The sequence below is a fragment of the Nycticebus coucang genome, chromosome 3, assembly GCF_027406575.1.
Source record: "Nycticebus coucang isolate mNycCou1 chromosome 3, mNycCou1.pri, whole genome shotgun sequence".
NCBI lineage: Eukaryota > Metazoa > Chordata > Mammalia > Primates > Lorisidae > Nycticebus > Nycticebus coucang.
Window position 1 is genome coordinate 53,986,693 of NC_069782.1, and position 12,202 is coordinate 53,998,894.

Below are 12,202 nucleotides of genomic sequence, written 5' to 3' on the forward strand. Positions count from 1 at the left end.
AATCATGCTACCAAACCTCAGACTATACTATAAATCGATAGTGATCAAAACACCATGGTACTGTCACAAAAACAGAGAGGTAGATGTCTGGAACAGAATAGAGAACTAAGAGATGAATCCAGCTACTTACCATTATTTGATCTTTTTGACAAGCCAATTAAAAACATTCAGTGGGGAAAAGATTCCCTATTTAACAAATGGTGCTGGGTGAACTGGCTGGCAACCTGTAGAAGACTGAAACTGGACTCACACCTTTCACCATTAACTAAGATAGACTATCACTGGATTAAAGCTTTAAACTTAAGACATAAAACTATAAAAATACTAGAAGACAGTGCAGGGAAAACCCTTGAAGAAATCGGTCTGGTGAAGTATTTTATGAGGACGCCCTGGGCAATTTAAGCAGCTTCAAAATACACTACTGGGACCTGAACAAACTAAAAAGCTTCTGCACAGCCAACAACACAGTAAGTAAAGCAAGCAAACAGCCCTCAGAATGGGAGAAGATATTTGCAGGTTATGTCTGACAAAGGTTTAATAACCAGAATCCACAGAGAACTCAAAACGTATAAGCAAGAAAAGAACAAGTGAAAAAAAAAAAAAGAAAAGAACAAGTGATCCCATTGCAGGCTGGGCAAGGGACTTGAAGGGAAACTTCTCTGAAGAAGACAGGCGCACGGCCTTCAGACATATGAAAAAATGCTCATCATCTTTAATCATCAGAGAAATGCAAATCAAAACTACCTTGAGATACCGTCCAACTCCAGTAAAATTAGCCCATATCACAAAAATCCCAAGACCAGAGATGTTGGCGTGGATGTGGAGAAAAGGGAACACTTCTACACTGCTGGTGGGAATGCAAGTTAATACATCCCTTTTGGAAAGATGTCTGGAGAACACTTAGAGATCTAAAAATAGACCTGCCATTCAATCCTATAATTCCTCAACTAGGTATATACCCAGAAGACCAAAAATCTCATTATAACAAAGATATTTGTACCAGAATGTTTATTGCAGCCCAATTCATAATTGCTAAGTCATGGAAAAAGCCCACGTGCCCATCTATCCACAAATGGATTAATAAATTGTGGTATGTGTACACCATGAAATATTATGCAGCCTTAAAGATGGAGACTTTACCTCTTTCATGTTTACATGGATGGAGTTGGAACATATTCTTATTAGTAAAGTCTCTCAAGAATGGAAGAAAAAGTATCCAATGTACTTAGCCCTACTATGAAACTAATTTATGGCTTGCACATGAAAGCTATAACCCAGTTATAACCTAAGAATAAGGGGAAAGGAGGGGGGGAAGGGTGGAAGGGCAGAAGGAGGGTGATTGGTAGGATTACACCTGTGGTGCATCTTACAAGGATACATGTGAAACTAAGTAAATGTAGAATATAAATGTCTTAACACAATAAGAAAATGCCAGGAAGGCTATGTATGTTAACCAGTGTGATGAAAATGTGTCAAATGGTCTATAAAACCAGTGTATGGTGCCCCACGATCGCATTAATGTACACAGCTATAATAATAAAAAAAAAAAATTGGAAAACTAACTCATGGCAAGATACATCATGCCACCAGTTTATATAAAGTACATCTTCCCCCCCCCACCCCCATGGTCTTACTGTGGTCGCCCTTGGTAGAGTGGCATGCAGAGCACTTGGCGTCACAGCTCACAGCAACCTCTTGGGCTTAAGCGATTCTCTTGCCTCAGTCTCCCAAGTAGCTGGGACTACAGACACCCACTATAGTGCCCGGCTATTTTTTTTTTTTTTTTTTGGCTGTAGCTGTCACTGTTGTTTGGCAGGCCGAGGCTGGGTTGGAACCCTTTAGTTCCAGCGTATGTGGCTGGCACCCTCACCACTAGAGGTACAGGTGCCGAGCTGAGCCCACATAAAGTACATCTTAATAAACACTATTCATTAAGTATTATTACATTTTCTATTTTTTTTCTTTTGAGACAGAGTGTCCAGCTTTCTCCCTGGGTAGAGTGCCGTGGTGTCCAACTCATAGCAATCTCCAACTCTTGGGCTTAAGCGATTCTCTTGCCTCAGCCTCCCAAGTAGCTGGGACTACAGGCACTTGCCACCAATGCCCAGCTATTTTTTGGTTGTAGTTGTCATTGTTGTTTGGCAGGCCCGGGCTAGATTCGAACCTGCCAGCTCTGGTGTATGTGGCTGCTGCCCTAGCCGCTTGAGCTACAGGCACCGAGCCAAGTGTTATTACATTTTCACAATTACTAAAATATGTATTTGCAAAGGTTAATGTTACTCACAGGTCTTTCATTAGGGTCAATGAAAAATATTTTGATGATTATTTCAAATTCACCCCATCCTGTTTCAGTAATTTCATATGGAGGTTTAGTAACAACTAAAGAGAAAAAAAAAGTACATTACTGATTTAGTTTCCTATGATTTTTCAACTTTATATGACTCAAAAGACTGTACTGTACCTCTTAAAGGATTGCCGTAGCTTTCATGTAATTTAAACTGGATTTTCTTCACATACGCTGACATATCCTAAAATATAAGAAATTAATTAGTTCTACCATCTACATATGAAAACTAGGAAAGAAAAACACTGAAGAAATGTATGTAATTTTATAAAATACATTTCCCCTCAATTTTAATGGAATCTAATTTTCTAAAACATTAATTATACATGGGAAGTGATTTTAGTTTTGTTTTGTTTTTTGAGACAGAGCCTCAAGCTGTCACCCTGGGTAGAGTGCCGTGGCATCACAGCTCACAACAACCTCCAACTCCTGGGCTCAAGTGATTCTCTTGCCTCCGCCTCCCAAGTAGCTGGGACTACAGGCACCCGCCACAATGCCCTGCTATTTTTTGGTTGCAGTCGTCATTGTTGTTTGGTGGGCCCAGGCTGGATTCAAACCCGGCAGCTCAGGTGTACGTGGCTGGCGCCTTAGCTGCTTGAGCCACAGGCACTGAGCCTGATTTTCCTTTTTTTTTTTTTTTGTAGAGACAGAGTCTCACTTTATGGCCCTCGGTAGAGTGCCGTGGCCTCACACAGCTCACAGCAACCTCCAACTCCTGGGCTTAAGCGATTCTCTTGCCTCAGCCTCCCGAGTAGCTGGGACTACAGGCGCCCGCCGCAACGCCCGGCTATTTTTTGGTTGCAGTTTGGCCGGGGCTGGGTTTGAACCCGCCACCCTCGGTATATGGGGCCGGCGCCTTACCCATTGAGCCACAGGCGCCGCCCCTGATTTTCCTTTTTTTAAAAAAACAAAGGGCTTCGCACACATTGCTCATTGGTTAGGGCGCCAGCCACATGCACTGGGGCTGGTGGGTTTGAACCTGGCCCAGGACTGCTAAACGACGACAACAATAACAACAAAAAAATAGCCAGGTGTTTGGACAGGCGCCTATTGCCCCAACTACTGGGAGGATAAGGCAAGAGAATTGCTTAAGCCCAGGAGTTTGAGGTTGCTGTGAACGGTAACGCCATGGCACTCTACGAGGGTGACAGAGTGAGACTCTGTCTCAAAAAAACGACGAAAGGAAACTTATGCTGAATTCTTTTATAATTCATAGTATATTAACATGCATGTCCCTAATTCACTTGTTTTTTGGTTTTTTTTTTTTTTGGTAGAGACAGAGTTTCACTTTATGGCCCTCGGTAGAGCGCTGTGGCCTCACACAGCTCACAGCAACCTCCAACTCCTGGGCTTAAGCGATTCTCTTGCCTCAGCCTCCCGAGTAGCTGGGACTACAGGCGCCCGCCACAACGCCCGGCTATTTTTTGGTTGCAGTTTGGCCGGGGCCAGGTTTGAACCCGCCACCCTCGGTATATGGGGCCGGCACCTTACCGACTGAGCCATAGGCGCCGCCTGGGGTTTTTTGTTTTTTTTTGCAGTTTTGGCCAGAGCTGGCCTTGAACTCACCACCCCCGGTAAATGGGGCTGGCGCACTACTCCTTGAGCCATGAGTACCACCCAATTCACTTGTTTTGAAAAAAGTTCTGTTTTTATATACCTCTATAGACAATACTCTAATTTTTTTTTTTTTTTTTTTTTTTTGAGACAGAGTCTTACTATGTTTCCCTTGGTGGAGTGCCATAACGTTACAGCTCACAGCAACTTCAAACTCTTGGGCTTACGCGATTCTCTTGCCACAGCCTCCCAAGTAGCTGAGACTACAGGGGTCTGCCACACACTTGGCTATTTTTGTTGTTGTTGTAGTTGTTTTTGTTGTTTAGTAGGCCTGGGCAGGGTTCGAACCGACCAGCCCTGGTGTATGTGGCCAGCACCCTAACCACTGAACTATGGGCACTAAGCCATCAATTTTGATTTTTCCATACAAACGATATACTTCTAGTATTTTCTTTTACAATAATCTACTTTTATATTAAAGCTTCAGAATATAAAAAGCACGTTTCAGCTATCAGAGTCAAAGATGCCATTTATATTTCACATATTGAACAGCTACAGTATTGCTTCAATGGCACAAATATGCCTAACACACAAACACTATTAACATTTCATACTTTGATAAGAGAAAGAACTGCATGGTTTGAAAGGTACTTTAACTTGTGTGGTCATTAAAACTCAGTAAGTAATTCAAGTATGGTCATGTAAAGGTAGGCAATTAATCCAGTATCACTATAAAATCAAAGGCATGAAAATAAAGGCAGAAAACTGTTTCTCTACCTTTCATTTACATAGGTAGATGAGTACTGCACTGTAGAAAAACGTAACAATTCTTACATATGGTTTCCCTAGAACATAACGGAGTTTCAGAAACTACAAAAGACGTCAAGATCCATAGTTGGCTTCATCAAATGCTTTTTTAACCTGTTTCAATTCTTCATAGCAAGCACTTCTTTAACCCTAGCAAACTTCCTGGGGTCCTTTAGAATCAAAAAGACGGATCTTCAACTTGTACTTGACCTTGTCTTCCAACAGGCAATTCCCTTGTGAGTCATTTCTGTAATGAATTCTATGACAAAGTCTTCAAGAGTAACTACTGACTTAGTATAAGGATTCTGGTCATCTCCAGAGCCATACATCGTACATCTCAATTCTTTAGAAAAAGTCTCTTTTGGGCGGCACCTGTGGCTCAAGGAGAAGGGTACCAGCCCCATTTACTGGAGGTGGCAGGTTCAAACCCCGCCCCAGCAAAAAAAAAAAAACTGCAAAAAAAGAAAAAAGTCTCTTTTACCCTACCTTCTGCACTCCCTCCAATTTATTTTCTTCCTCAAAAGCAGGGTCTTCCTCCTCATCCACCATTCCACCAGCCCGCCAGCCTACTGTGCCCAGCAGGTCCCTCCCAGTGGGTTCACTACTTCCGCATCCTCACTTCTGGTGACACATTTTTTGTTTTGAAGTGTCTCTCTTTTTTTTTTTGTAGAGACAAGAGTTTCACTTTATCACCCTCGGTAGAGTGCCGTGGCGTCACACAACTCACAGCAACCTCCAACTCCTGGGCCTAGGTGATTCTCCTGCCTCAGCCTCCCGAGTAGCTGTGAAGTGTCTCATTTTGTTGCCCTCAGTAGACTGTCATGGCATCACAGCTCACAGCAACTTCAAACTCTTGGACATAAATGATTCTCTTGCCTCAGCCTCCCAAGTAGCTGGGACTACAGGTGCCCACCACTTTGCCTGGCTATTTTTAGAGACCAAGTCTTGTTCTGGCTCAGGCTGGTAATGTGAATTTTTTAAAAAAAGCATCCATACCAGTGTGGGTAGTGTGGGAAGAAAGGAAGGTAGGGCGCGGGAAGGAATTCTGTTCTATTGGTCATAAAGCTCCAGGTTCATCCCATTATGGATTTCATAGTCCCCTAGGGGTACATGGTCCTTAAAAATCGTGTACCACTTCTTAAGGAAAATCTTGTTCCAACAGATGCCAATTTTGGCTGCATCAGCTTAAGGTCCCCAATGGTGTCTTTGGTGTTGCATTTAATGCGGACCTTCTTCCCCACATGGTCGTTGCAAACAACCTCGATCATCCTGGCTGGAGCTCCAAACTTGAACCTCGAACCTGCAGATGCCACAACCTCCAGCCTCAAGCACACTGACGGAGGAGATTTTAGAAACCATGAGATTATTTTGCAGTCTCTCAGCATTTGAAAACCACCACAATGAGCTCTAGAGGCTGGAATATTCATGTCTGATAAGAATGTGTTGGCCAGAAGCTGCTTAGAGAAATTTTCTAGCACTCTGGGAGGCCGAGGCCAGGGGATTGCTTGACTCAGGAGTTCAAAACTAGCCTGACCAAGAGCAAAACCCTGTCTCTACATTGGAAGTCATGTCCAAGCTCTACTCCAGCCTTTCAGAGCAACACCTACTTCTGGTATTCTTACAAAAATACCCACACAAACCAAGGCAAATCTACAGTCCACTTCAAAGAAAAAGGCATATTCATTGAATTGTGCCTCAATTTTATTTTGAAGCACATTCATTAGTTTTAACACATAAAAGGGCTTCTGTTGCTGAAAGTCTATTTTTGGGCAAATCTACGGTCAACTTCATAGAATAAGACATACTCACTGAGTATAAAAATTCCTCAATTTTATTTCAAAGCACATTCATTAGTTCTAACACACAAAAGGGCTTTTGTTGCTAAAGGTCTATTTTTGAAAAGATAATTACACAAAAAGAAAACATGTTCACGTTCAATTCAAAATTCAACTCAAAAAGCATTCGCACTCAATAATAATGTTTATTATCTTATTTATTTGCTTTCAGGAATATTTTATGTGCTTAATATACATACATTTAATTTCTTTTTTCTTTCTTTTTTTTTTTTTTTTTTTGTAGAGACAGAGTCTTACTTTATGGCCCTCGGTAGAGTGCCGTGGCCTCACACAGCTCACGGCAACCTCCAACTCATGGGCTTAAGCGATTCTCTTGCCTCAGCCTCCCAAGTAGCTGGGACTACAGGCGCCCGCCACAACGCCCGGCTATTTTTTGGTTGCAGTTTGGCCGGGGCTGGGTTTGAACCTGCCACCCTCGGTATATGGGGCCAGCGCCCTACCAACTGAGCCACAGGCGCCGCCCCATACATTTAATTTCTTAAAAAACAAAAAACAAACAAAAAAAAATACCCCGGGATCATATGTAATGATGTCTTAACACCTTGCTTTTGTCACTATTATACTATATTAGGAGGACGTAAGCCCTTAAGAGGGGCAGGCACTTAATTTAGTCTTCTGGAGGTAGAGAAAATCATTTCTAAGAAAATGATGCTTGAACTAAGGCCTAAAGATCGACAGGAATAAAGTGAATGGGAAGGAATGAGTAGAGAGATTTAAGAGTGTTCTTTTGGAAAATTGATTTAGCACTGGGCAGAATGCAATACTAAATGATGAGGCACACACAAGCGATGCGGCTGCAGAGTAAGAAAGGGGAAGCAGGCTTTATCATGAGGGCAACAGGGAGTTACTAGAGGCTTAATAATAGCTTTATTGATATAATTCACATCCCATATAATTTACCTAAATGTACAATTTAATGGTTTTTAATATATTGACAAGAGTTCTACAACCATCACCACAATCAATTTTATTAGATTTTTATCAAACAAAAAGAAACCCTACGCCCATTAGCATTCACTTCCTATTCCCTCTCCCCCTACCCATTTGCAACCACTAATATATTTTCTATATGTGTGGATTTGCCTATTCTGGACATTTCTTTCTTTTTTTTGGACATTTTACGTAAAGGGAATCATATAATATGTGGCATTTTGTGTCTAGCTTCTTTCACTTAGCATAACACTTGTAAGTTCACCCATGTAGTAGTACATATCACTACTTTCTTTTCATTGCCTAAAAATGTTCAGTTATATAGATATACAACGTTTCATTTATTCATTCTTCAGTCAATAAGATATTTGGGTTATTTCCATTTTCTGGCTGCTATGAACATACAGGTTTTGGTGTGGACTTTGAAGGGTTTAAATAAAGCAATTTTTTTTAGGGTGGTGCCTGTGGTTCAGTGGGTAGGGCACTGGCCCCATATACCAAGGGTGGAGGGTGCGAACCTGGCCCCGGCAAACTGCAAGCAAAAAATAGCCAGGTGCTGTGGTAGGCGCCTGTAGTCCCAGCTACTCAGGAGGCTGAGGCAAGAGAATCACCTAAGCCCAAGAGCTGGAGTTTGCTATGAGCTGTGACGGACGCCATAGCACTCTACTGAGGGTGACAAAGTGAGACTGTCCCTTAAAAAAAAGCTATTTTTTATACAATAAACATTGTTAGATACCTGTGTACTTGCTATGTTCTAAGCACTGGAAATTCAGCAGCAAAAGACAATTATCAGCAACAGGTTACACAGCAGTACTTTCACATTCTCTGACAGTCTTGTTATCACATAAAGTGTTAGCTGCTATTCCTAAAACATCTGATTAAATACTACAGTAACTGAAGATGTAATGTTAGAAGGTGTTCTTGTAACTTGTTTATAGCACGATAGTCTGTTACCTTAATTTTAATTAGAAAATTTTTAGACAAGTGATTTCTACTAATAATTATGTGAAGATGACAGTTCTCACTTTATTTTTTCAAAATATTTTGGTAACAGTTCTACAATGGGCCACTTTTATAATCAGAAAGTTACAAGAGAATATTACGATTTATTTTCAAGCAAAACAAACTAGTTTCTAAAAAAGTTATAGAAGAAACAAGTGCCTACCTCATTTCTATACGGTTTTACATACACCGTCCACTGATGGGTGTGCCCATCTTCTTCTCTTTTCTTTCCAAAATAACGAGCAACATTACCATAAACTATTGGTTTAACAATAGTAACCCCCTGAAAGAAAAATAATTAAAAAAAAAAACAGTAAACATTGTATCGTTACCTAAATGAACAAAACAAGGGCTATGAAAATTTATTTGAAGGAATGGCAGTCTAACCATTGTAGACTCTAGCAGCGCTTCTCAACCTGTGGGTTGCGACCCCTTTGTAACAATGAAAATACATTGGCATTAGGAAGGCTGAGAACCACTGCTCTAGAGTTTGGTTATGACATTTCTCGAAAATCAATTTTAGACACTTTTTTTAATGTCTCCCAAAACATGGTACAGATATCAAATGCAGTTTGTGAGCAAGAGAGTAAATGCAAACATTTTATGTTTTATTACTTTATGTATTTAGTCAGTATTAGAAAAACTATAACTAGAAATTCAAACCTACAATTGCAAAAATATTAACATGCAGGAAGGGGCCTTTTAAAAATTGAACTGATTTAAATATAATTGCTACCATAATTACAGCTGGATTCAGATATGGCAAAAATGGCAAAGCGGCACTTGGATGACTAAAGCTTGGTAAACACTGGCCAATACCAGGTTTCCTACATGTGTGCTCAGTCCTGAGGTGTGCGCACACGTCTCTCATCACATCTGAAAGTGTAAAGGCAGGGAGTGTTGACAGACTTCCATGAAATAAAGACTGAAATCTGAAACCAACTATTCCATAGTAGTGATGTATCTGAAGGACAAAGAGCAAGAATACTACATGTGAAAAGTGCTGTGCCACTGTAACTGACCATAATTAATAAGAAATGAGGAAAAGTAGTGAACAAAATGGAAACATTTTACTGTGGCTGGATAATTAATTACTAAATCCAATACCTATAAACCTAACTAATGTAGTTCATAAGGCAAGCTAGTTTGTATGAGAACTTAATTATACAGTAAGCGCTACCGAGGCTTTTGTAGTCACCACAGACTGGGCTTCTGGTTCAAGGCCTGAGTGAGTACAGGGAAGCTAAGGCCTTGAGTGCCTAACAGATCCCATAGCTGGCGAGGGTGCTGCCAGGGACTTGCAATGCCACCAAGGATAAAATGGGTATCACTTTTCAAGATGTTCTTTCTGGATGAAATGTATCTAAATTTCAAAAAGATGCCTAGAAGAGCAAGTAAGAATCAGCAAGGAGAAATCAATCCCCAGTTTTGAAGCTTTACACTTCTGGTGAAGCATTTGAGGTCACAGGTTTAACTTTTAGTCACCAGACGTGAAACTTGGAACTTTAAGAATCCAACATGATTAAAAGGAAAGTGCTGTAATTTCTTCTCCAAAATCGAATGTTTTTTCTGAAGTAGTTTCCTGTCGGGCCAAAACTTTGCTCCAAAGCTTGGGGAAAATGTGTGTTTACAAAGCTTCTGTGTTTATGAGCTTTTATTTGGCTTCTCTTTCCCTTCTGTCAAATTTCGGTAGGTGTGGAAATTTTCAAAGAATTGCCACTTTACTTGTGATATAAAAACACTATGTATAATGGCTATATACATGGTACAATTAAAATTATGGGGTGGCACCTGTAGCTCAGTGGGTAGGGGACCAGCCACATACACTGTGGCTGGCTAGTTCCAACTGGCCCAGCCTGTTAAAATCAACAATGACAAACGCAAAAATAAATAAATAAATAAATAGCCGGGCATTGTGAAGGGCACCTGTGGTCCCAGCTACTGGGAGGCTGAGACAAGAGAATCGCTTAAGCCCAAGAGTTGGAGGTTGTTGTGTGCTGTGATGCCACCGCACCCTACCTAGGGTGACAGTGTGAGACTCAGTCTCAAAAAAAAAAAAATAATAATAAATAATAAAATAAAATTATGGGAAAATAACATAACATACAGACTAAGAATATACAAATTAACTAGTTTGGTACAAAAGTATGTGATTTCTTTTTAATAAAAAAACTTCCTGTTACTGTCTCAGCACCTGTGGCTCAAGCGGCTAAAGCGCCAGCCACATACACCTAAGCGGGCAGGTTCGAATCCAGCCCGGGACTGCCAAACAACAACGATGGCTGCAACCAAAAAATACACTGACGTTGTGGCAGGTGCCTATAGTCCCAGCTATTTGGGAGTCGGAGACAAGAATCGCTTGAGTCCAGGAGTTGGAGGTTGCTGTAAGCTGTGACGCCATGGCACTCTACCCAGGGCGACAGCTTGAGGCTCTGTCTCAGAAAAAAGAAAACAAACAAACAAAAAAAACCCTTCCTGTTACAAACGAAAATCACAAGGGGTAAAAATAGGTGCATCTATCTTAAAAATTAACGAGCCAGGAAAATCTGACAGTAATTATCGCAATATCAAACATTATGTTAGGCTCTGTGATAACTTTTTTTTTTAGAGTCTCACTTTGTCGGTAGAGTGCTGTACCGTCACAGCTCACAGCAATGTCGACCCTTTGGGCTCAAGCGATTCTCTTGCCTCAGCCTCCCAAGTAGCTGGGACTACAGGTGCCCGCCACAATGCCGGGCTGTTTTTGGAGACACGTTCTCGCTCTGGCTCAGGCTGGTCTCGATCCTGTAACCTCAGGCGATCCACCTGCCTCGGCCTCCTAGAAAGCTGGGATTACAGAGGTCCGCCACAACGCCCGGCCATTTTTTTTGTTGTTGCAGTTTGGCCGGGGCCGGGTTCGAACCCGCCACCCTCGGTATACGGGACCGGCGCCCTACCCACCGAACCATAGGCGCCGCCCTGATAACTCTTATTAAAAACACAAGCTCACGTTACTCAATGTTCCCTACGTGCCGGGCACTGGGCTGTGTTCTCCGCCCGTCTTGGTTGTAGCTTTGGGGCTTGGCGAACACCATTAACTCGAGCACAATTTCTGAACTTTCCCACGCTTCGGCGGCTCAGTGACCGCGCTCGCCCACTCCTCTCTGCCGCCATCATCCCCGGAACCAGCGGGGCGGCACGCCCGGGGGACCGAGGACTCCCGGGGCAGCTCGTGCGCCCCGCCCTCCTGGCCCTCGGCAGCCTCGCGCAGGTCCTCTCCGGCCACTGCCGCCCCACCGCGGATGGGAGCGTGGACGCGAGGCGGGACGCTGGCCTCAAGGAACGCTGAACTTTCCGCCCAATAGGTCTGACCTGCCCTCCGCTCTCCACGGTTCACACCGGCGGAGAAGGGGCGGAAGCAAAGAAAGCGGGCCCGCCCCGCCGCGCAGGGAGGAGCCCGGCCCGGGTGCCGCCCAGGAAGGGAGGCGCGGGCCGGGCACTGACCTTCACTCTCCCGCCGGAGTCAGGCCCAAATTCGGCCATTCTCTTGAACATATTGTCCCACGGAAGAAGCCGCCGCCGCCACGAAAAGAGACCGGGGCGGGCGGGGTAGCCGTTCCCCTCAGAGGCCCCACTCCTCCGGCGCGGGCCCAGGAGGAGGGTTTCCGGCCCAGGGAGGGCGAGGCGCCGAGGCTGCCGGCGTTCCGGAAGGACGTGCAGCCCGCGCGGC

The 12,202-nt window shown here is 43.1% G+C and overlaps 1 protein-coding gene across 2 annotated transcripts in view; it reads right to left on the bottom strand.

Annotated features, from left to right (window-relative positions):
- The window catches only part of YEATS4 (YEATS domain containing 4), a 28,292-nt gene extending 16,090 nt beyond the window's left edge, over window positions 1–12,202 (bottom strand). For both annotated transcript variants that reach the window (XM_053585519.1, XM_053585518.1), the window contains exons 1-4: window positions 11,977–12,202; window positions 8,657–8,776; window positions 2,462–2,528; window positions 2,285–2,379 (exon numbers count right to left, since the gene is read on the bottom strand). In XM_053585519.1, coding sequence (XP_053441494.1) covers window positions 2,285–2,379; window positions 2,462–2,528; window positions 8,657–8,776; window positions 11,977–12,027 — 333 coding nt within the window. In that variant the 5' untranslated portion in view covers window positions 12,028–12,202. The remainder of the gene's footprint in view (window positions 1–2,284; window positions 2,380–2,461; window positions 2,529–8,656; window positions 8,777–11,976) is intronic.